The sequence below is a fragment of the Dermacentor silvarum genome, chromosome 7, assembly GCF_013339745.2.
Source record: "Dermacentor silvarum isolate Dsil-2018 chromosome 7, BIME_Dsil_1.4, whole genome shotgun sequence".
Lineage (NCBI taxonomy): Eukaryota > Metazoa > Arthropoda > Arachnida > Ixodida > Ixodidae > Dermacentor > Dermacentor silvarum.
The window spans coordinates 111,886,624-111,911,722 of NC_051160.1; the positions used below are offsets into that span (position 1 = coordinate 111,886,624).

General features: G+C 44.1%; 1 protein-coding gene across 2 annotated transcripts in view; it reads left to right on the forward strand.

Moving 5' to 3' along the window:
- Nucleotides 1-13,982, forward strand: part of LOC119458359 (probable glucosamine 6-phosphate N-acetyltransferase) — a 34,240-nt gene extending 20,258 nt beyond the window's left edge. For both annotated transcript variants that reach the window (XM_037720191.2, XM_037720192.2), the window contains exons 2-6: nucleotides 1,835-1,979; nucleotides 5,153-5,215; nucleotides 8,161-8,291; nucleotides 11,729-11,790; nucleotides 13,537-13,982. In XM_037720191.2, the coding sequence (XP_037576119.1) occupies nucleotides 1,835-1,979; nucleotides 5,153-5,215; nucleotides 8,161-8,291; nucleotides 11,729-11,790; nucleotides 13,537-13,723 (588 nt within the window). In that variant the 3' untranslated portion in view covers nucleotides 13,724-13,982. The remainder of the gene's footprint in view (nucleotides 1-1,834; nucleotides 1,980-5,152; nucleotides 5,216-8,160; nucleotides 8,292-11,728; nucleotides 11,791-13,536) is intronic.
- The last annotated feature ends 11,117 nt before the right edge of the window (nucleotides 13,983-25,099 follow it).

The window sequence follows — 25,099 nt, forward strand, 5'->3', positions numbered from 1 at the left end:
GGGGGGCAAACCGCAAATGATCTGACCTTTCCCCTCTCTCTCTCTCTCTCTCTCTCTATATATATATATATATAGCGAAAAATTACTCGGATTTGCATTTATTTTTGCAGCTATATAAAATCGAAAGTTGATGCAGGGACAAAAGGCAATGAGCGCCTTACAGAGATCCCAGATACCGCCTAGCAGCAGCAGTACCGCGCACATAAAAAATGCCCATTTGCGACAAAGCATTCTAACAACTAAACAAATAATTCTACTTGGTGTTTAAGTCGACAACATAGATTGTCACTAGATTAGGTACTATTATTGTCGAGGTTATACGCAAGGAAGTACAATCAACATAAGTTACCTGCAAAATTCACAAAAAGAAGAAGACAACAGATGTGTGCCTACTTGGAGAATTACAACCCGATGTCAGCAAAGCTGTTTCTTTCGAACAGTTACAATAAAATTTTCAGCTTCTTTTAATCATATAGCATACATTAAAAAGTGGCCCGTATATTGGTTGCCCATAAGCAACCTACGCAGTGCAGCAAGTGGCCCTCATTCTATTTTTTTTTTTCAAAATATGAAATATCGACTGTTTTTGCCCCTACCGGGAAACAAGTAATAGTGTAGCTCTTATTTAGAAACAGCCTGAACATGAAATCGACAAAGTCAGAAGTGACAAATGCCTCTAGGAAAAAGTTCGTCAGTGTTCCATTTGTATTGAAATGGCTCTGCACGATCGACTAAGATCATTTTCACGACCATATCTTCTAATGTTGTGATTACACAATAAAATTAGACAGTTATAACTGTAAGAGGTTTGATTAGATTTTTGATGGTAATAAGAAACTGAGACGGCAATGCTATGCAGGCTATGTCTGGACAGATGTTAAATAGTTCCAGCATTTGATAATCCAAAGATTTCATCTCCAATGATAATCCAATGATAATCCAACGATAAGGCACACGAGTCGTTGGGCGCGGCTGGTTATATTTTATCCGGACCTCCCCCTCGCCCGCAGGTTAAATATAGGAAGTTGATTGTGGTTTCAAATACGGATATAGTGGTCCCAAAAAAAGTGGACATGATGCAAGTACCACAAGCTGACATTTGTTACCGCCCAGCACCACGCCTTCTCCACAATGGGAGCGTGTTTGGCGAATCGCCCCACGCATCGTCCGCTTCAGTGCGTCCTGAGGAGGCACAAAAGACAATCCGTGCTGTCCAAGGAGGGGATACATCGTAAATAAAAACATTCCTTACGTGTCCACTCTATTAAGAAAGAAAATTTAGCTTGAGCTGTAGTTTTGTTGAACGTTTCAGCATGCAGCTGAAAGTGCCCGCTTTCAAAAGAGGGGTGGGGAGGGGAGCAAATGAAATACTTTGCCCCCCCCCCCACTTTTGACAGTGGGGGGGCAAGTGCCCCCCTTGCCTCCCCGGTAAATACACCTATGCGTGGTGGTTCAGCTCGCATTTCAAACCTCGAAATTTGCATGGAAGCTTCTCTACATCTACGCTATCTTAACTATAGGCTTTTCACGTGGTTCACAAAACCTTTTAAGGTCTCTTCAGTTGGCGTTAAAACAATTTAGCCAAACTGAAACTACATGGCAGTGCGTCTTTCAATGAATGTTGCTCGGTTGGTCATTGAAAGCGTAAAGCGATAGTGCTAGCTGTGTAAGATTGCTTGTTCCCACCTTTATTGTTCTTTCTAATACGTGGTGTCTTACGCCAATTTGCAGACGAGAACGTGGAATTCTGTAGTTTTTCGTCGCCTCGCACAGTGCCTCCAGCATTGTGCGTTACTAATAGATGCACACGGCTCTGTTTGGTGATTGCCTGCAGAATGGAGGGGAGCCCGAGGACACACTGCTGTTCGACCCCAAGCTTCTGGAAAGCCTGGACGCGGTCGAAGGCATCAGCGTGGAGCTGCCCCCAACCGAACCTCCACTCAAAGTCCGGCCCCTGAGCTCTGGAGATTACGACCGTGGTCAGTATACATATCCTCGTGCGGCCACTTGTACAGTTTCGTCAATTTCGTTCAGCATTAACTCCGAATCCGCCGCGGTTGCTCGGTGGCTAAGGCATTGCGCTGCTGAGCTCGAGGCCGCGGGCTTTAATTCCGGCCGCGGCGGTCGCATTCCGAAAGTGCCGCAGTGCAAAAGAGCTCGTGTACTTACATTTAGGTGCACAATAAAGAATCTCAGGTGGCCGAAATCGATCCGGCGGAGTCCTCCACTACGGCATGCCTCATGATCAGATCGTTGTTTTGATACTTCAAGCCCCAGAATTTATTTTAATCGAATGAAACCTTCACCTTCTCGTATCATCACCTCCGAATAATTAATTACCTTCTGTCTTCGCTATTAGTAAAGCCTTTTCAAAAGTTCTTGCAGTATAACGCTTTCTAAAGGTCATTTTACAAGCTCCATGGAGTATAAGGAATGTTTCTGATGTGGCCTGGAGAGGGACCCCTTTAAGTAGCCTGGAGGACGATCAATTTCTTGAGCTACGCAAATTGTCCACACTGTTTCTTTGGAGATTGAAGGGGGACACCAAGGAGAAACATTAAAAGCCAACTGCAACAAAATTTTGCTTAATTAGTTATAAATGGGCGGCACAGTCGAATTTCATTTACGAAGTTGCATCGGCCTCAAAAATACATGGGTTACATCCGATATTTGTTGTACGCATACATGCAGATATGGGGCAAAAAAATCACGCTCAGGTCTATGCGAAACAAACGCAAGCGGGATCTCTCTGACGGACCAGCAAAAAGGTATTTTGCAGCAGTGATGGCCCATCAGCATCTTTCCGGGCCGATACGAGACACTGGAACAAGGATAAAATACATACGCGCGTTCTAAACTGCCGCGAGGACGTAACTGTGTGATCGATGTTTTTGTGCGGTTGCGGTGTAACCGGAACGTTGCTTTGCCGACTGCGGTTCGACTGAGCCAAGTTGCCGCCGTCAGCTGACTTCCCCCACGGAGGACTCAGTTACTACGGCGGGTAGTCCAGCCCGTGCTTCTGATCTCACGTTGACGTATTGACGGAGAGCTTCCCGCGATGGCTTGTCACCAGCCACTCCTGCTTCACCACCACACTCGTTAGGCCGCTAGGCCTACACCAACACCATTTCGTTGGGAGGCGGCAACCAAAGTTGCGGTTTTGTGCCCAGTCGACATGGCGGCAACTTTCTTCGTGGCGGCCATGGCTACAGCATCACATTGCACGCTCGCTTCATGCCCAAAACATCGCGCGGCATTTGAAGAAATGGTAGTCATTTCGGTTACACATTGGTGCTAGTGGTAGGTGGCAGTGCCACAGGCAAGTCCGAAAAAATGCGCAGGTCCGAAAAATCAGGCGTCTAGAAAGTCGGTCAGTGACTGTATTGGACATTTTTGCTACCAACATACACATTTTTAGGCGCGTGTTGCAACCATTGCTTCGCTGTAACCGATACCATATCGGATGCCCCATTTTCAATTTCGGTATAGCAGGAGAGTACCCTATTAAATTAAAGCATATCCAACCAAATTTGATATTTACTTCTTTACATCCACTAATTCGTTACATGTGTTTTCGTTATATCGATCGAGGTTTGGCTGTGCGTACACTATTGATGCAATCTTGTCAAAGCTGCAGGGTTGTTAATTGTATAGTATTCTTTATAGCAGTCTTTTACTAGCACCTAAGCAGATGACATTTGTACTTGGTGTTAGCGCATATGATGTAAATCCCAGACCATGGCCTCTTAAGGCTTTCAGTACATCGTAGGCGCTGCCTAATCTCAGTGGTCATGCTAAGGAGCTGCCCTGATTCTTTAATGCTCCGGATCCTGCATCATTTCCGGCAAGCGGAAATCGTGCATATTCTTTTTTCCTGTTTCAGTCTCAAAAACTTCTTTTGCTGGTTTTTCGTGATGTATCCACTCATTTTTCAAATGTAAATTTTTTTCACGAAGGCTCCTCTCATGCACACTATCTCACACCAGACTTTTTATGCTGTCTGAAATGTCCTCCCAGTTGACCTTTAGCTCATCTAATACCGCATATAATATTTTAAATTTCCTTTTGAATTTCTTTGAGGAGAAAGGCTGTTTATTAGCTGCAAAAATAAAGCCAGACTTTATTTTTTTTAAACTTTTGTGGCCAAACCGTAGTGCTGATGGTGTCAATCGCTGATAACGCCAGTTTGACGTGGCATACTTTGCAATACTGTCATGCATTTGGGTCGTCTATATGCAGAATGGATACCAAGTGAAGGGAAGCACAGTCGAGGACGGCAGAGAACTAGGCGGGATGATGAAGTTAGGAAATTTGCAGGCGCAAGTTGGAATCCGCTAGCGCTAGACAGGGGTAACTGGAGATCGCAGGGAGAGGCCTTAGTCCTGCAGTGGACATAAATATAGACTGATGATGATTATATGCAGAATCGGACTGCAAATGCTGCTGCAACATTGGGTCACTGCTTTCCTTTGTATTCAGCAGCACGAGTTGTTGCTGTCAAAATCTATGACTTTCACAGTGGAATCTCAAGCTCTTGTCGGCATCTGTTAGTCGTTTTTGCATCCATTGTGCCTGGCTAAGCGTCTGCTTATTGGTGGTGCCTATTGTGGTGCATTTATGCAGCCATGTGTACCCACACTTTTAGAGATGGGGTGGAAGCACATTTGCTGGATACAACGTCAATCCCCTTCTTCAGCTCTAGCAAAGTCTCATATACCCTAGCCTATACCAGCAAGGCAATGCTGATAGAGCATCAGTCATTCACAAAGTGACCTCTGCACTTTCAGCAAATTTGGTGCGCGAAAATTGTGCACATAACCCTTTACTATATACTTGGGGCTTAAAACTTAAAGTATGGAAGGATGCCTCTGATGCCACAGTGACACTCCCTGCATAAAAATTTAAAGAATGTGTCACATGTTTCCATTAACTGCGCATCAAGTGACTCTGGCATTTCTCGATTGGACATTTAGTTAGTCGAGCTCATCCAAAGCGAACCTTTCTTACAGTGTCATCTTTCCCAGGTTAAAATATTTCAACAAACCATTTGAGGCTCATCTAGATACATTATTGTCAACATGCACATATCAAGGAATGTGAAGTGTCATATTTGTTGTGCGAATTATTAATGCCAAGCATAAATTGTGTGCAGGCTTCCTGGACCTCCTCACCCAGCTGACCGTGGGTGGCGACGTGTCACGACAACAGTTCCTTGGTAAGTGCCAATCATGTGCCCGCTCAAACATCGTTTCATATACAATTCATAGTTTGAAAATATAGCTCTACCACAGCCTGTTGCCGCCTGCCATTTGTTCAGTGACTGCACAGAGAATTTCATGCATTGCTTCCCTTTTTGGTACTGTAAAAAGCAGTGAAATTACCGTATTTGCTCAATTATAATAAACTTATGCTTTGAATGCACATCTTATTTTCACACATCAGACTTAAATCAGTTTAGTACTTAAATATAACCTGCATGTAATTTTTAGTACCTTTTCCCGAAAAGAAGCGCACTTTAGAATCAAATAAATACAGCATATGAAGAAGAAACAACAGCTCTTTTCTGTCGTAGTTTTAAAGCTAATAGCTTTCTTTGACTCTTTCGCCTGTTTTCGTGGTCAGTGTTTGCGGGTTGGACTTTCACTGCAGATAAAGGGTGCTGATGCAAAGAATGCATCTTTCGTGCAACACGAGTTGCTGAGCACGTTTGTCACTGTACTACAGTACTACAGATACCAAGTACTACAGATCTTGGAGGTGCAATAAGTGCAGTCCACCTATACTAGTGGTACAGATGTTCTGGTTAATGACTGTTCTCTATAGAATTACACAATGATGCAACAAGCACTGTCTAAATAACAAAGTTGTGAGATCGGCCAGTGGGCACATGGTAGCAAAAAGAGAAGCAACTCGCAGTAAACACGACAAACAAGACAAAGAAGACAATGGTATAGGCTGGAATTTACAATCAAAGCTTATGACTGTAAAAAGACAAAGATATCCTCTGGAAATCCAATGGTTGTTTTGCGCAAGTGCCAGAAAGGCTTTCCAGAGGGTGTCTGTAATGTGTCTCTATACTGTCATAAGTTTTAGTTGTCTATTCCAGCCTGTCCCCGTCATCTTCTTCTTGTTTGTCGTGTTTACCACTGTCTTTTTTTTCTTGATACCTAAATATCCTCACTAGAACAAATATGTGCCGTCAAGGGCATCATTTTTTTAATAAAGCAAATACTGTTCCAGAAGCGTTTCTCTATTGGCACTACACTGACAGTCATTGCCGGTGGCTTCTGCACAATTTCTTTTTGTTCGTATAGTTTCGCTCCTCTTTACACCACAATAAATTATGAATTAACTAGCCCAGCAACAAGTTATGTTATTTCTTCCGGTTGGTGTGTCATTTGTAAAAGGTACGACAAAACGCCGTACCGCCGCGGGGTGCCGCGACAAGACCGCTGGCCGAGCCCACTGCCGCTTTCTAAGGACAACCGCGTTTGGTGCGTCGTAAGAGCTGAAATCGGGAATAGTAGTGTCTACGTGAACATCCAAAATCAAACTTCAACTGCGTACCACAGTGACGTTCAGTAGGCAGAGCGTTTTGGGCATGCCCCACTCCACCGTAGCCTTCGCAGCGCATCATTGAAGGAGTGGAAGCACCGCTTTGAGCATGTTGGATTGCCAATAACTCCGCTTCTGCTGAATGCACTGAAGAACTTTTGGCGGCAAAGCATTTCTGAAATAGTCTATTTGAATTTCAAATGCATTTCTCGACTTCGATAAAAAGAGGTTCAGTGCCCCTTTAAAGCCAATGAAATTAGAAGATACAGCTACTGTGTGTGAAGCCAGATACTGAATACTACAACAAAAGAACCATATTGGACGTGCCCATATCACAAATAATTTTATTGTAATCCTGCCTTTTTATAGCGTACGCATTCTTTGGCGAGTACCCCAGCAAAATATGTTTTTCATGCGAAATGTGTAATGCCTTGTATCTCCACAAAAATGCATAATTTGCAAAGACAATCGTTATAATAGTGTAAATGTAGATGATTAGCAGCTTTATAAGTGGTAAGGAACAATTGAAAACAAAAAATTGATCGGAGAGAATAGCCATGTAAGATTTATGCATACCTATAGGGATACATAGGCCCTCTCCTAGAAAATGCTTGGGGAAGCCTATAGTAGGGGTGGGGCAACCGAAATTTCGGGGTGGGCCAACGTGACATTTGGGTGGGAGCCAACTGAAATTCGGGGGTAAGTCAACTGACATTGGGGATAAAAAAGAAATTGAGGGTGGGCCAACTAGAAATTGGGGGGTAGGTCAACGGAAATTTGGTAATGGGCCAACCTGACATTTGGGGGTGGGCCAACTTGAAATTTAGGTGTGGCCCAACTTCAGTTTGGAGTGGCCCAACTTCGTATTTTGGGGTGAGCCAACTTTTAGTTTTCAAGTTGACCAACTTCAAGTTTACGGGTGGGCCAACTTCAAATAGCTTGGGGGTGGGCGAACTTCAAGTATGGGCGTGGCCAACTTCAAGTATGGGGGTGGGCCAACTTGAAATTGGTGGGTTGGGCCAAATGAAATTTGGGGGTGGGCCGACTGAACTTTGGGTGTCGTACTTAAACAACCCCAGTGAAGTTATTGCATACTTTTTAGAATAATAGCATAAGAAATTTCTAAACCTGCTGAATCCCCAATTTGTCCTCTGTTTACAACCCCATATCTATACCCTTTTTGTGCTGTGCTCAACAACTTCTTTAAAAAATGTTTGAATGTAGTTAGATCTGATGATGGTACATTAACATTTTATTTTGTGAGCTGGTCTCTGATCTGTTTTTATGAATGTTAAAAATAGTCATGTATTACATCTTGTGCATGCAATGCTGGTGCATTAGAACAGCAAAAGACCCAGAAAAAACGAAAGTGATTGATCATTAGAAGCTTTCATACCACATTGAAAACTGAACCTATAAATAAACGTGGCTCTTTATTAGCTTAAAACTGCAGGTTGTTGGTATGCCCATTCGTACTGAAATAAACTGCACGCATTTTTACACGTGAAGCTGTCTCATTCACAAGTTGCAGTTTCACGATGGCATATACTAAAGCTTCACAAAACTGCTCTAAAGTCTACCTCGGCGGTCCTTCTCATTCCCCAGATAGGTTTCGGGCAATGAAGGCAGCGCCGGACACCTACTACGTCACAGTCATTGAGGACACTGACCGGGGAGTGGTGATTGCCTCTGCGACGCTCTTTGCGGAGCTGAAGTTCATCCGTGGACTGGCCACGGTGAGGGCAGAGCATTTGACACCATTGCAGCTAGTTTCATGATATTGTGTGTGCATGTCCTCAGGTCAATTCACTTGAAAACCCAATCGGTGCCTTTTACTTTTTTTCTTGTCTATTAATTTCCAAAAGTGTTCCTTCTAAACACGGCAAATTTCCCAAATTTTCTTTTACTTCCAGACAGTTTGTAATTAGCGTGCTTATCAAAGAAATTTAAATATATGCTTGGTTTCTTATGCCCTACGAAGACACTGATAAACAGATCGCGTTTCAACAAAGGCAATTTTTCTCACAATACGTGCCTTGAATAGTATGCACTCAACACATGTTGACAGAACAAGTGTAAACTACAAAATAATATGTACGTGTGCCCAATTTCAGCAGTAGATAGTGGAATGAACAGACCTGGGTGATTTGTTCGCTGCAACCAAAGCAGAGGAAACGACGGTGTGGACACGTAGAATTCATCACAGGCAATATTGGCACAAGTTTGTAGGGCGAGCCCTGCTCAGGCTTGTGGGGCTAATGGGTTAATGTGAGTTACAATTGATCCGCCGCTATGGTTCAGCAGCTGCACTGTTCTGGTGCTGAACTTTGGGTACTACATTTAGCACTTCTGTGCTGCCTGCAGCTTGGTGTGGCTTTCGCAAATGCTTATTCATTTCATATCGAAATGGATGACAACCCTACGTGTGACAACTGTGATGGGGAGAAGATTGAACATCTTTGTGAATGCCTTCACTATAATACGCCTCGAAAAGAACTCTGAATCACATTAGACAGATTGGGTCCTTTGTCGCAACCGTGAATCTTTGGATACTGGTCGAGAAATTTTTCAGCACAGAAGGAGTTGAATATATGGTTGCACTTCTTGAGGACATGTGGACTGAGTGACAGATTTTCAAAAGTGTTGTGGGCTACTTTGTGCTTGAATGCATTTTTTTTCTGCGTGTTCTTTTGTTTTACCTCGATTATGTGTCTTCCATAATCTTTAATTCCCTTTAGCCTAGCGCAGGGTAGCCATCTGGTCTCTGCATTAGCTAATTTTCCTGTCTTCCCCGCTCTTCATTTAGCGTGGAAAAAACATAGAACACTAAATGGCAGGCTCGGTCTCTTGTTAAGTGTTGTACCCGTCTTTTAGCTGGATGGTTCTAGCCACGTGTAGTACCAACTGTAGCCATAACACATACATTGCTGATCATGGATTTGCAGGTTTTATATCCAGTCTTAGCTACCACATTCCAATGGCAGAAGCACAGTGTAAAACATGCCTGCATGCTGAGATTTCAGTGCACTTTAGTGACCACTTTTAGGCAGCTAAATTTATCTGGAACTGTTCACTACACCATCCCACATAGGCTCAAATAAGCGAATGACTTGAAAATAGATAAACTACTGAATCAGGGATTAACTAAGAATAATTAACTAAACTTGCTGGGAACACGCTACAGTAAAGAATTAAAGAAAGGCAGATGGGTCTTTCATTATTGTATGCATAAAGTATTGCTGATGTACTTTAAATGTAAAAGTGACATAATGTATGCATTACGTAGGAAGCATGATTGAGTAATTATATACATCAGGGCTGTATTGAGTTGTGCTGTTCACTTTATGGGTTTGTAAACGCTGCTGCTTATATAAGTGTAGCAGGTTGTAAACAAATGCTATCATTTTTTTGACAAAAAAAGTGTTTAAGTCCCCCTCCTGCTACCTTGCTTCCAGTATTTAGAGCTCACGGATGAATGTAAGTGTGCTAGAGCTTGTGAAACTTTGATGCCTTTGAAGTGACCTTACAACAATGTAGCCAGGCGGTCATCATACCAATATTTATACTGGTAGACATTTTTTATGGCTTCTTGAGCATACCAAATGTTTTATCCGAATCTTGAAGCGATATTTAAATGCATTTGACAGATAGCAACATTCTATTCCTTGTGCTGGATTACACAGAGACAAACATTTTTACACGTAAACTTGAAATGCAGAAGTGACTAAAAATGAAATTTTGCTAATTAACATTTTAAGCGACCACTTTAGCATACTTATTGAGTCAAAATAAGGAACCAGTTGATAGTCAGCGGATTGTATGTCCGTTTGTCACACATCTGGTCGTCTGCGCTGTTTCGCCATAATGTACCTAAACCAGCAACCCCAGCTAAGAACCCTGGTACAACATTAATGGTGGTTTGCTGTATACAAACTCAATTTGAGTGGCACATAACCACACCTGCCAGATGCTCGCGAAATTGTAGCAGTAGCGGTGCTCAAGCACTATTTTATTTTTGTTTCACCTTTGGTTATTTTACATCTTTTCCTTAAGTTCATTTTAAATAGCGATGCAGACTGTGTAAAAAAATGATTTGTGATTTGACAAAAAGAGCTTGCGGTGATTCCTCGAGCTCTTAGTTCATTTACTGCGATAGAAGCTGCAAGGTATCACGGCAAACACCGCTGTCTTCTCAAGTACAACTTCTTTGCTGCGCGCATGCTATCTTTATCTACTACAGCATTGCCTGACGTGACCTCTGAAATACATACGCAGATACAAGAACTATCACAATCAGTGTAGTGCATGAAACCTGACGTTATACGGAAATACCTCATTTTGTGGTACCTATGTATGCAGTCAACGACCGATTTTCCTGGACGCTATATTTTTTGGACATGCCCGATTAGTCCGACGCCTTCGGGGCAGTCAAAGTGTAAGAATGTCTGAAATTTCAGATGCAAGAAACCTTCACCGTCTGATTTTCTGGTCTCTTTACCATGGCCGAAGGTCCAAAACAGCATTAATCGTAGCCACCACCGCCGCCATTTTGATTGTCTCGCCTCCTCGAACCGGCGCTCTCGAACACAGATCCGCTGGCAGCCATAGCCACCACCACGGCAGCGCTAGGCCTAGCTACTTTGGCGTTCGCTACCAAGCTTCTGTCTGTTTGGTACCTTATTTTTGAATGTAACAATTTGCCGCTTAAGCTAGAGCGCCGACTCCGTCTTTGCAATCCTCGCCAATGGCTTGGAAGCTTGGAAAGCACGGCGCGTGGCCTCATGCTGATCCCCGAAAGGCAGCTTCGCCTCAGCACAACATTGTTACGCAGTGCAGCATACAGGAAGTATTGCAGTGAAGCATATACCAAAAGCCGGAAGGGGCAATTGTCATGGGACACGATACATATTAATTACACACGCTTGCACTGGCCACCTCCTATCACAGTACGAGCACCTATGCGCCTAATAAGTTTACTGACAGTCCTTCAGAGCCATTTCAGATGTGTCTGTGGCAATTTGAGCTCTTGGGGGCAGTAAAAGACATGCATTTGTTTTTTTACGGACATTTTCGTGGCCCCTAGGGAGTCCGAAAAATTGGACATTGACTGTAGTGTTTCTCTTTTTGTCTAAAGGAAGCAAATAAAAACCATGTTTTCCTTGTCTTGTTACAGAGAGGTCACATAGAAGATGTGGTTGTCTCAAGCGAGTACCGTGGTCGCAATCTGGGCAAGCTGTGAGTACATCTGCTGTGTTGACATGACCCCCTTCTGTTGTTTGGCCACGTTGTTGATTAAGGAATGAATGAGATTAAACAAGATTAGTAAGTGAATGATAATAAAAATAAACTGTGAATTGTACATGGTGAGCCGATATGAAAGAGAGCATCTCATCTGTACTCGAGCAACAAATTTTGGAGCAGTTTGACTTCAGACCTTCACCCTCAAATACTGTCTAGGTAGCTCTCATTTCAAAGAACTTACCCCCCTCTGCCTTCATATTGTCAGTGTAAATGCAAGCAAAATGCATAGTCATGAATACATATATTGTATAGCAGTTGTTTTCTTTCACATGGGCTCTGACTGTACACTTGTGCATGTTACTAACTCAACTGAGAGGTTGTGGTAACTAATCGAGGTACAATTATGTGCACACAGATTCTGTGGTAAGAGAGACTAAACACCACTGTCCATTTAATTCTACTGCTTTCAGAGTTTTGCCTGGATAATCTGTAAGCAAGAGGCAATCATGAATGCGCTTAGCCGAAGGTGACCTGACAAATAATTCAAAACATTCAGAGCACAGTGCTAAAATGCCAAATGTTTATAAATAATCACCTGCTTGTGCAAATGGGGATGGACGTAATAAAGTGATGCCAACAAGTTAGTAGCAGGTCTCACGAGTTAGCATCAGTGGTGCAGTCACACCTGAAAAAACTGTCAGGGTGATATTGGCACAAGAAAAACAGGACAATAATAAAATTTTGCATTCAGTGGCTCAACATGTTACAATAACAGAATAAGGAAATGAAAAGCTGATTATTAGGTGTTCAAAATTAATTTTCGACTATTTATTGCTTGCTGAACTAGTACTGGAATGCAATAATTTCTAGGGTTACTTGGTTAGTGATGGGGGGGGGGGGGGGGTGGAGGCTACATGAATACAACCGGGCCAATGGGAATATAGTTGCACTACACTAGTCAAGGTCTTGCAGTCAGTAAATTGATCAAGTTTTTTTTTTACAGCAAAGCTGTTTAAGCCAGCCGTAATTTGTGGTGCGTAGCCGTGGTAGCCATGGCAACCCGAAAAGGAAAAAGGAGGAGGGGACCGTCTCCTCCTCACCAGCTTCTTGCCTTCCTGACCCCTGCCTCTCTTCTCTCCGTGGCGTGCTGAGCCAGGAGAAAAAAAAAGGCGAAAGCTTGCACTAGGCCGCGCAAAGCTCAAGACACAGTGAAGCTGGCCAATTGATATCGAGCAGCTAGCCTCCAATGTGTTCGGTGTCGGCAAGCTGCAGCGTTCTTGCCACTCTGCCAACCTTGGTTAGCCTGCCTGCGTTTGTGGCATGCCAGGAATGCTGTCACTCGTAGGCACCGACGCGTCCAGCGCTATAGTCATGCGAAATGTCACCAACGTGTTCGGCGTTTGCAAGCGACAGCATTCTTGGCACTGTACCAAACTTGGTTAGCCTGCCTGTGTTTGTGGCATGCTAAGAGCACTGTCGCTCGTAGGTGCCCACGCGTCCAGCGTTAGTCATGCAAAATGTCACGAAAGGCAAGGTACCTCCAAAAATGATCGCTCGAGAATACCTTCCTACATGCGTAGTTAAGTTAAACCAAGTTAAGACCTAGCAGCAACCAAGTTCATACCTAGCAGTAGCAGCCAGTAAGCTTCGCTGGGCCTAAGCTTTTTTCATTTTGCTTTATTTTTTATTTCCTTTATCCAGACATATTTTAAAAAACAAATGTCTTCTTCCCCTTGACAGCCTGATCCAGACGCTAGTACGACTTGGCAAGCGGCTTGGCTGTTACCGGCTCACTCTCGACTGCAAGGACACCGTGGTCAAGTTCTATGCCAACAATGGATTTGCCCTTGAGACTGGGAGTGCCAACAGCATGAGTCTGCGCTTTGTTGCCCAGTCTCAACAGCCCAGTGACGCTACCACCCAGTGATAGCAGGCTCACTCTTTGTTTGAAAGGAAAGAAAAATGAGAAGAAAAAGAGAGCAGCGATGATTTTTTTTTCTGCTCTGGTTGTATAAAACATGCATGGCCCAACTGTTTCACAATTCATTGCTTCAAGACGACGCATCCTTGATACATGAATGTAGCTAACGCATGCCTGTGTTGGATTTGCTGTTCATGCTTGAATGTACTTTGCAGCTGTTGACACAGCTCTCAGAGATGGCACTGATGAAAGAAACCACTCAGTGCTTGTTGTACTATTTTTGTAGGATAATGGAAATTGTATATTGTGATGTTAAAGGAGTGTTGGTATGAGAAATGGTTTGTTTATTCTGCTATAAAACTTGATTTATTGAAGTTGATGGGACCCAAAAACTGTGTAGTTGAATCAAGAGCACATCGAGCACTCATACAAACAACATTATATTTATTCAACTGCGGAAAACATAATTTCTTGCCTTCATACAAATTTATAACACCTTTTGTAGACAGCGAACCTTCGGAGCACATCTTGAGCATGCTAGTGTTCAACACTAGAGAAAACAATCAAGCAAGATAAAACCTCAAAAATTTCCAACCCATCAATTGAAAGCCAACCGCATATGCTTGGCTAGGTTCCAAATTTTGAAAACAAGCCATGTCTTGGTTCTGGTCCGGGAGTCTTTGTTTAATTTATTATCGGTTCTTTAACACCTTTAGCGAGAAAATATTACGATGCAGAATGAGAGGTGGCAGCGTTTTGCAGCGCACTGTTGTAATATTTAAGGGCAAGATTGCCAAAGGAGTTTGTGCTTTCATTTGCTGTTAACTTATTGGATCACCTGTATTTTCTAAAAGCGCCTTGTTTTTAATGTGCTGTATCATTTTTCACCAACTCTGTTGTATTGCCATGAACAACACTGGAAGTTTTTGCACCGGATACCAGTAGCAACATTTTCTTTCTGCGTGCTACATTCTTGTTTTCTGTTTACTTGTTTATCTTTTTGTGACACCTTCTTCTTTTTTTGCTCATGTGACAAAGGAGCATTGAAACATATTTTCGAAACTGTACAAAATCTACCATATGCTTCTTGTACGTCGAAGGGTGAGGCATATTATAAAGGCTGGCAAACACTTGCAAGGTGTTTCAGTTTGATACTAAAGTTGGTAGCGAAGGGCTGCCATGGAGTCATCAGCATTATCATGCTGTGGCACAGAATGAAATTATCTGACACCTCGTAGCAGTAAAGCCAGGCATGATAGCATTGCTCTTAACCCTTTGTTGGTCACTGGGACATATATGTCCCACGTGCAAGCGAAAGCTGTCTTAAGTGCGCAGAGGGACCTACGTAGCCCCACAGAAACAGGTAGCGCCATCTCTTAGAAGGTGAAGCAACTATCATTTTAAGTTTTTCTTTGAATTGAGAGATGTACACTAATAGTCGAGTTGTTTTGCTTTTTCCTACGTTTTTTGGCCTGTCGTCGCCCTTCAAGCGCATGAATTTCGTTGCTCTTGTGCCACGAATAAATTGACCGGTAAGTGAAAAAATTACTTGCACTCCACTAATGCAGTTAGATCAACTGTAGAGATGTTTCACATGAGAGTGAGCCATTGTTTTCAGCTGCCTGCAAATACGCTGAACGTAGTGGTTGAAGACATCCAGCACTACTACAGAAATGGCCTGACATACCTGTTCTTTCGGGTAATACTGTGCAGAGAGCTCATCAATGGGGGGTGTTTTTGCAATGGTCTGCACAGTCTTGTTTATCACAAGATGGGAAGCAAGAACTGCTCAATTTAGACAGCAGTGCCAAAAGACGTTCGGTTCAGTGGGCAAGGGCAGTGCCTGTGCACCACCACTACGTGCAAAAGGTGCCAATGGTGCTCAACAACTTCGCAGGAAACACACACAAAGCTTGTGTGTAAATCCTGCTCAAGTGCCTCTTTGCCTTGTGCGCTTTGAACCCTTCTATAAGAAGCTGTAATCACCTCAGGGCCTGAAAGGATTAAGCCCGAGGTGTGCAGAGGGTACAACCTGTGTCCCACCTTCGCTCATGGCCTCAAGTTATCTGTGGGACAGGTGTTGTCCCGCAGATTTTTCAGATAATATTCTTTTGCAAGAATTTTTTTTTTCCCAGTTCTTCTGTGGTACAGTTCATTTGGGAAAACGTGTAGCTGGATCTATGAGTAGATTTCTCGCGCCTGACAAAGGGTTAAAAAAAGCAACGTAAAAATGAAGGCTACGCGCACTAGTTCGGGCACTGGTCGTGCAGCCAGAGCGGTCGCAGGAACGAGATGAGCCAGTGTATCATAACATGACGTATTTTCATTACCGAAACAAATAATGACTGGTATACAACCTACCCAGGAAGCAAAAGTCGGCTACAAGCCTTCCTGACTCGGCTTGACACGGCTAGTGCTAAGTTAAGCTCCAAATTAGACGTCTTCTGTATAGCTTATATGTCTAGTCTTGAAGACTTCTGCTCTAAGACCTGGTGGAGACGTACAGGCTCTGGTACACGTTTTTAAAGTCAATCTCCAAGTCTTGCAAGCAAAACTTGCGCACGTTTTTACTACCAGCTTGCAACGGTTCCTTCGACAGCACCATCAGTGGAATGATTACATCGTTATGGTATCGTCATATAACAGCTCTCCGCACAAAACAGTGTATTACCAGCGTACTGCAAGGTTTATGCTCGAGTCGATTTCGCATAGGCTGCTAGTTAGACGGTTACAGCGCGCGTACCAAGCATCAGCCATTGAGGAAGGTACCTTCCTCCATGGCTAGAGTGTACTAGAAGGGGGAGTGGGTCCAGCGGACGCCTTAGCAAGCGGCGAGGCTGAAGCAAAAAACACGGAAAATGTGGCGGCGCTGCAGTCGCCTTCTTCTGAATCTCCGGCTAATAAACGTTCGCTCCGGCTGTTTCGCAGCGCTCATTGGCTTAGGCGAGCTCGCGGGCTGAGTAGCTGTCGTCTGCTCGACGCACAGTCGTTGTTGGGTCGTTTGCGTTCTTTCCGCCGCTCTTTTTTCATTTTATTCACAATAGATCGTTGGGGAATAATCTCAGTGTTACCTGCCACCGAGTATCCGCCTGTCAATGCCCAATGCAGCTGCGGTAGGGTCTCCGACGCGACAAGCGTCCAGCCGGCGAGCGGGACCGCTCATTCGGAAGAAAGTGACGGTGGCGCCACCTGGATTTTCAATAAAAAATGCCTCAGCGCAGTGCCCTTGTTGGACCCACTCCCCCAATCTAGTACACTCTATCCATGGCCAATTCAAACCTACCGCGTCAGCTCAAACTGAAAGCCGCGCCATAGTTTCGTGTGCCCGTGATGGCAGTACAACAAAACCTTTCAATAAAATGTGTGCCGTTATTACACAATTCGCAAAAGCTTTAATAAAACATTTTGAACGAAGTTTCACAGGCTAGTATAACATGGTGCGGCACAACAGTTGGTGCGCTACTATGGCTTGACCGCTTCCAACGCTAGCTCCCGCGCCTGCCATGCTGCCGTTGCCGTGCATTGTCTCCGTTCGCGCTTGCCGTGTCGCGCATGGCCGCGCGCCCGCACTTTGCAAAGGATTCAAAGGGTCGCTTTCGTGCGCACATCGCATTCTCTGTCTGTTCCTGCGTTGATGGCTCAGCTTCGTTTTGGTAAGTGGTTAAAGTTTTTCTCCCTTTAGAAAGCTCTGTCACACGATTGTAGCACCATGACCCTCTTGGTTGATTGTTTCTCATGCAACGGCTGTTGTTTCGAATTTCCTCGCGGCACGTCTGATGTCACGGACACTATATATAAGCTAGTCAGGTTGGGATTACATTTTGGTTGGTGTGGGATCATTCACTGCCGTTAGCATCGACTGACCGTGCTAAAATTGTTACATCGGGAACCACTTCTCGCGGAATCGCCGCCTAGTTTCCTAGTGGTCGAAAGTTGCGAATGTGTTAAGCTGGTGCCGTAATTATATAAACGCGAGCTATGCCGCTTATTGACTTATATTACTTCGTTGATGGTTTTAGAACTGCATCATTTATGCGAATAATATATCTGCGTCCCCGACTGATTGCATCGAGACGTAAGCACGTGCGTTTTATATACGTCCGCTGCATTCAGTTTGTGAAGAACAAATGCAAAGCAACAACAGCTTGATTTGGGCGAGTTGGTACATACGGAATAACGTAGGTACAGTAGAGCACTGCACGGGCCGATTTTTGCGGCCCGGGCCCGGCCCGGGCCCGTTTTTACATTGGGCGGCCCGCCCGAGCCCGATCAAAACTTTTATGGCGAGACCCGGGCCCGGCCCGGGCCCGGAAATATTCTACGTTACCCGCCCGGCCCGGCCCGCCACCCCTTTACCTTAAGCCCGAGCCCGGCCCGAGCCCGACTCGAAACCGGCCCGAACCCGGCCCGAGACCGAAAAATACATGTTTTTCAGAGTTGAGAAGCCCGAGAATAACTCGCAGAAAGCCCGAGCCCGGCCCGGGCCCGCGTCCAAAAACTTGAGCCCGGCCCGGGCCCGGGTCGAAAAACACACGCCGTGCCCGAGCCCGGCCCGAGCCCGGCCCGAGCCCGTGAAAAAACTGCTCTACCCGGCCCGGCCCGGCCCACGGGCCGGACCGGGCCCGGGCTTTCGGGTAAGCCCGAGCCCGTGCAGTGCTCTAAGGTACAGCGCAACAACTTTTGTAAGGAAACGGATACGCTGTATTAGCGTTTTCCTGTCTAATTGTTTCCTTCCAAAAATTGTTGCGCTGTACCTACGTTATCCAAAAGCAAAGCGGCGCACAAAAACAAAATGAGACTTTGTGCGAACTCCCTTGTTGCCCGTTGTATAAGATACGCTTTGATTCATTTTTGTAGTACCCAAGGCCTTGAATAGCAAAAGTATGACAGCCTGCCCAATGCAAGCACTTCTATGGATGAATGCTACCCGTAGTGCAGTGAGGCCATGATTTCAGCGAAGAATACCAACCATAGTGACATAATCCTGAGCCAGGTTGCACCTCAGATAGGGAATGATGGCACTAGTTCGCAAAAGCTTGGATGGGACTTGAAGTACTTACAACGAGCAGAGTAGGATCGAACATGTGCAGCTATATAGGAGTATACTCATGCATGTAGAAGTTGCGTCGTGCAACATGTTATTAGCTACCGTCCAAGCTGTCAAAGTGTGCATGGCTCTTGTCTATCTTTTCTAGGTGCTTTCAGACATTCACGTACTAATCACAGACATGGGAAGACTATAAGACGTCAAGATGAAAGGCTCCTAGCAGCTCTCAGTGTTCCCAACGAAACTGGCAGAATGGCAGTGGCTGATTACAAGCTGCCTTTGGTGAACAAAAAAACCGTGACCACATTAGAATCCGAACAGAGCTCCAATCCTGCATTCTGATGACACCTTGTAAGTAAAAGCTTTATTAATTGACTACATGAGCACATTTTTATAATAACTCGTGCCAGGTGTAACTAATGCCTTTTATATGCATGTTAAATTGACTTCATTGTTTTATTGAAATTGTGTGGCTTCATGTTTTTGAGTTGTATACGCAGTAGTTTCAGTTAATACCTTTTTTATACTATGGCTGTTTACATCTTCGCAGTTTTTGTGTGTAAATATTCCTGCAGTAATTTCTCTGGAATTCATAATCATCTAGTGTCATCTGCCTTACCTTTTCTGTGGATTTAATACCCGCCTTCATGCAGCCACTGTAATATCCACAGTGTGTATATTTGGTGTTTTCGGCTTTGAATCCCTTTTGTTCTCTTCCAAATTTTTTTTCAAGACACAACGGCTCTGTTATGGGGGGCTGGTACTTAAGCTTTACTGCAGGCATCCTACCCACTATTTTCAGACTGTTTTGGTGGAAACTTAAGCTAGACTCTAGGCCAGCGGCGGAAAAAGAGCTTCAGGGACGTGCATGTCTACAGTGTCATGGAAGGTAAGATTAGAGGGCTGCTGTTTGACTGGGCCTAGAGAGTGCAGTGACTCTTACTCACAAAATACATGCTATTTTGAATGAAATAAATAAATAAAAACATGAACACATTTGAAAAAAAATATCATCCATCCAGTGTAGCTAAGTCGGGTGGACATCTTTTTCTTTTATAAGCCTTCCTCCCCCTTGCAGTTCCATAGAACTGATGTTCCACAAATTTTATTTACGAGTTGCAAATCTGTTCGTATGTAGCAATGGTTCGGATATCAGCCACAACTGCTGATACCGTGTACATGTGCTACTTGCACTGTTTGACTAGATGGTTTGGTATTCCAGAAGCTATTCATAGCAATACCACGTGGGAAAATGTGATGACCGATGCCATTCGCCAAGCAGCAACTGCCTGGTTGAAGAATTGCAGTTTGCGAGCGGATAAAAAGCCAGCACGTTACGTTAAGCTTAGTGTTCAGGTAATTTTATATAGAAATTTAAGATATACTTACCTTTTAACACGAAAGTGTTTTATGCCGGGGTCCACCAAGACTTCACTTCTTATAATGTACACGAACAATGTACAATGTACACTTCACTTCTTACAATGTACACGAACATAATACAAAGAAAGAAACCAGAAGAAAAAGTTCCACAAACATGCAAAATTTGGAAATCGAACCCACGACCTCTCGGTCCGCGACGATAGATCGCCGAGCGTTTAACCCATTGCGCCACAAACGCATTTGCAGAGAGCTACACAGACGCGCCTTATATATCTAACACTCCTCCGTGTACCCGCGCTCTTGCTCGGGGCGGTGCCGCCGCCTACGAGCAGAAAAAAGAAGTACTGCATTATGACACTAACGCGCACCGACAGTGAACGCTTCGGTGGTCTCAGCACTACGACGCCTCGATGCCAGCATTCGAAGGGACGCTGGCATCAAGAAGCACTACCAACGCCACCTAGGTGGCGTTCACCGTACTCAGCACAGCGGAGCGTGGCCTCCGCAATTAGCTCTGAAAATGTTTCTGAAGTTGATCGCGGAGGCTGCAATTACGACGCGCTGTACGCGCTGATTTGACTCGGTGACGATTCAGTTACGTGCTTGTCTTGCGCGTTGTATTAGTGTGTCAGTTACGTGCTTCGTCTTTCGCGTTGTGCTAGCGTGTGCAGCGTAGTGCAGCTTCCATATGCACGACGGTTGCTCATGGTCATCGACGTTGGTAGTCGTGATGGAGGAGACGTGCCACCAGGCGTCAGCGTGGGTGCATCAACGCCTAAGGGCGCTTTAGCCACAAAACACCAATAGACATTATATATCAATGTGCAATAAACATTACACTACTTCTGTGAAGACACGTTTCACTTTCGTGTTCTATACCGATTCCTATATAAGAGGGATCAACCACATTTTTTAACTGAGTCAGCATCATGTAGCATGTTTACATCACATTAAAATCGACTGTTGGTTCTAGATCAGAAGTGCATGGTATGGGATCAACATTTTGTCTTGGCGTTCTAAACTCTACTTATATCAGTCTGTTCTCAATCGCCAGATAACTTCCAACGACCATCTATGCATGATGTTGTGACATCATGCTTTACTGTGGCCATAGGGAAACTTGTATACATTTTGAAGAATTTTACTTTAGACAATAAATTCTGGGAACGCCAAGTAGAGTTGGCGTTCAGGGCCACTTGCTTACATGATGCAGTGTAAAAGAAAGATATAAATATTTACTTCCAGGCAGCAAAAGGGCATGGGAGATGCTTAAGGTGAACGTGAAAAGGCATTTTAAATTATAGAATGAATTATACCTGTCTTCTGGCACTATGCTTATGCCTGCAGATTTTAAGCAGTTTTTTATGTGTTGTATTTGTTTCTTTTATGCCATTGTTCAGTCTTGTGGGGACAGCCACTGAAAGGCCACGCTTAAAACAAGTATAACTATGCATCATGAGTGCATCAGTTCTATAATGTTTGTAAGTGGTGTGCGCATTACATGCCCTTAACAGTAGTCACCGAGAGAAAACAAAGTGTATTCGCTAATTTTTCTAATATGTAGAGATTATTTCTTAGTCATGTTTATGCTAAGCATTTGGCTTTTACTGGCCTGACTATAAGTGAGTCTGGTCTTTTTTCCCTTTTTTCGACTGGCGCAGGTGCATCAAAGGATACTGGACCTGCCGCCAGCTGACATGCCTTTCTTCCTCCTTAGTTCTGTTAAGATGTGGGTTCAGTTTTTCTAGACATGCAATCCATAATATATGCAGTCTAGTCAATCAGTGCACGGCATTACATGCCATTCATTTCCTATGTATATATTTAGTCAGAATCAAAGCAGGACAAGCACATGTACATAATTTGCAAGAATAAAATTTTGTTTTTTGCTAATTTTGCTGCCTCTTAAACATTGTTATGAAATGCTGGCTACAGAAGAGGCATTTTACAAGATGTCTTTTCAATGTGCCTCATTCAACACCCTTGTGTGCTGCATGAATTTTGCTTGTGTTAGCAGTATACCCAAATTAATTGTGCGCTAATGCAGATCACTGGTACTGCTATTGTTTTCTTGGAACCAGTGGTGCGATTCAGGATTTCTAGGAAATGTACATATATTGAATGCGACTGGCTTTAACTTCAAAATAAAAACACGCAAAGCTACTAAGCTGGAAAAAGTTCAGTATTATGTGCTAAATGCATGCTTTTCCAAAGGCATAAATATTAAAGGCTGCATAGATTCCATAGTTTGGTAATGAAATCTGTCAAGGTATAATAGTGAGAGCCCATCTGTGACATGTATACATACATATGCCAACAATGTCATTTATGCACTGAAATAACATTCTTCCGCAGTGAATAGACTCGCAAGAACATTAATACACTTTGCAAGTGAACAGCACTGTAGAAATTGCATGTCGCACACGGCCTCTCAACATTATACCTTCACAGATTTTATTACAAACTGTGAAATCTATGTGGCTCCTTTTAATATTTATGCCTTTGCAAAAGCATGCATTTAGACCATTATACTGAACTTTTTCAGCTTAGTAGCTTTGGTGTGTTTTAGTTTTGAAGTTAAAGCCAGTCACATTCAATATATCTACATTGGTTAGAAATCCTGAATCACAAGACTGGTTAGAAGAAAAGCATATCAGGACCAGCGATCTTCATTAGTGCATGGTTAACATATGCATTATTTAACCTTTTTTTTGCAAGGTGGATTGCATAATTTCTCCGGCAACCAAAATAATCCTTTATACGAAAGTTCTACAGATAGTCTAACGAACAGCTTGCCAAGACTTCCCCAAGACGAATACGGAGGGAGCATTAGCTTGGCTTCAGGAGTGCTTGTGGAGTTCTAAGGCTACTACTCGGCTTGTAGAAGCCGGATAGTAGACAACCTCTTGGCTTGAACAAGCCCAAATGTAGACGTCTTCTAGATGGGTTTGTGCTACCTGGGTAGTTTATAGAATATTATTTAGGGCACTCTGGCATGCACTTGAATGTATTTTTACTAAGGTTTAGAATGTATGGACCTTTAGACAAAGCAAAAATTCGGCAGAGGCACATGAGACGGCTTACGTGTGCGAAAGCGAAAGCTATCTGTTCCCTTTGGTAAATTTATTTTTCCGCGCATTCCTTATCCGCGCAAGCTCTCGCCTGCATTCTAACTGCGCTTTAAGGCCAAATCAAAACGCGCCAAGCGTTTCAACGCGCTCGCTCGCCCGCGAGGAGTTTAAATTCGAAGGACCGCTCAGCGATCTAGCGGCGCCACCCCCTCTCCATTGGCTGCGTCGTCACGTGCACACAGACGCACGCACTAGGCCACACCTTTCGACGTGATGTGACAGTGACGCTCGTGACGCCTTTAGTCAACCAGGACCGTGGAGCCAGCGCGGGATCGGGGAAGCGTGCTCGTCTCGCAAGCCGGAGGCCCCGGTTCGGTTCTCATCCACTCCGAAATTTATCAAATTTTGTATTCAAAGCTGTTGATTTACTTTGTGAGAAATTTGACGTCAATCCGAGCATTTTTTAGGTGTTTTTACTCTGCGTTGTCGCCCATTTTTGGTACGATCGCTTGGTGGCGACGCCGACGATGCCGGATTTTTCCGTAATGGCGCATATAATGCTTTCGCATTATAAAGAGGTTGCAGGTTTGCCCGAAAGGCGAAGCATCGATTGCAATAGCAAATTATTAGACGGCTATAAGCTGTAATGTCAGTAGTTTATCAGCTGCATAAACTACAGTAAACATTCGCTTGCTAAATAAATAAATAACCATAGTGTCACACGCACCGTTACACATGAACACATCTCACTGAATGACCGCGGACCCTTGATATCGGAGCGCTGGCATGAGTGGCAGCAGCGGCAATCGAATTCCCCTTTTCGGGCTGCCTCTCGCTTCAACGTGAACTAAGCGCGCGAGAACAGAGAGCACTAGCCCACGAATACAGGACAAAATTGTCGCGCGACAGGCCGCTCGAGGCAACGTTACTAGTATTCTAGTAACGTTGGCTCGAGGCACTTTGGTATTCGCGGGCGTCTTTTCACGTTCGGCAAAACACTTGTGTAGCACGTGTTGAGCAACATAAAGCTGTATCGGAAGTATTTCATGTTGCTCTGCAATTTTATCATTGGCACTTTTCATCTAAATATAATATTCGAGAAGTTAAATAATTAGGACTAAATATGTAATTAGGCGGAATGCAAAAATCTGAGTATCTCCCAGCGGCGGCAAGCAATATTACCTTCAGTGGCGCACCGACGGGGGGAGTTTCGGGGGTTGTAACCCCCCCCCCCCCCTAACCTAACCCCCCCTTTTGTTTAACCCCGTTTCTTTTTATGCCCATTTGAGTACTGCAACTAAGATGTAAGACGCGCAATCGTCCGCACACTCGCAAAAAGCACATTTTTTGACAATTTCCCGTGAAGAAATTGAAATTAGTGCTCTTTTGATGGTATTGGCAAACTTTCAACTCCCCCCCCCTGGCAGAGATTCTGGGTGCGCGACTGATTACCTTGTTTCTGTCCAGTACGTTCCGACACCCTGTATATTTAAATATATTGGGTCTGTGCATGATGTGTACAGTGGAATTAAATAAAAAAAAAGTTATTGAAGTGAAAAAATACGTATGACGTAGCCGCCGCTGGTGCTTCTAGTGCGCTTTTGGTCCTGTTGTCAGGATGTGCAGAAGTAAAGCGAAAGTATGAATTAAAAGCCGTGCACGTCCGTGCCAACAATGATGCCCCCCCACCAGTGAGATTCTATGCCACAATAATGCTTTAACCGAGAAGGTAGAGGCAACTCAAAAGAAACCTCAAATGATGTGGATCGATAACAAAGCTCTGGTAATGACACTGTAGAGGAGGGGGGGGGGGGTAGGTTTTGGCGTCGCCGGGAGAGCGGGGCTCTCCCTCCTCCTCCCCCCCCCCCCCCGGGAAACTTG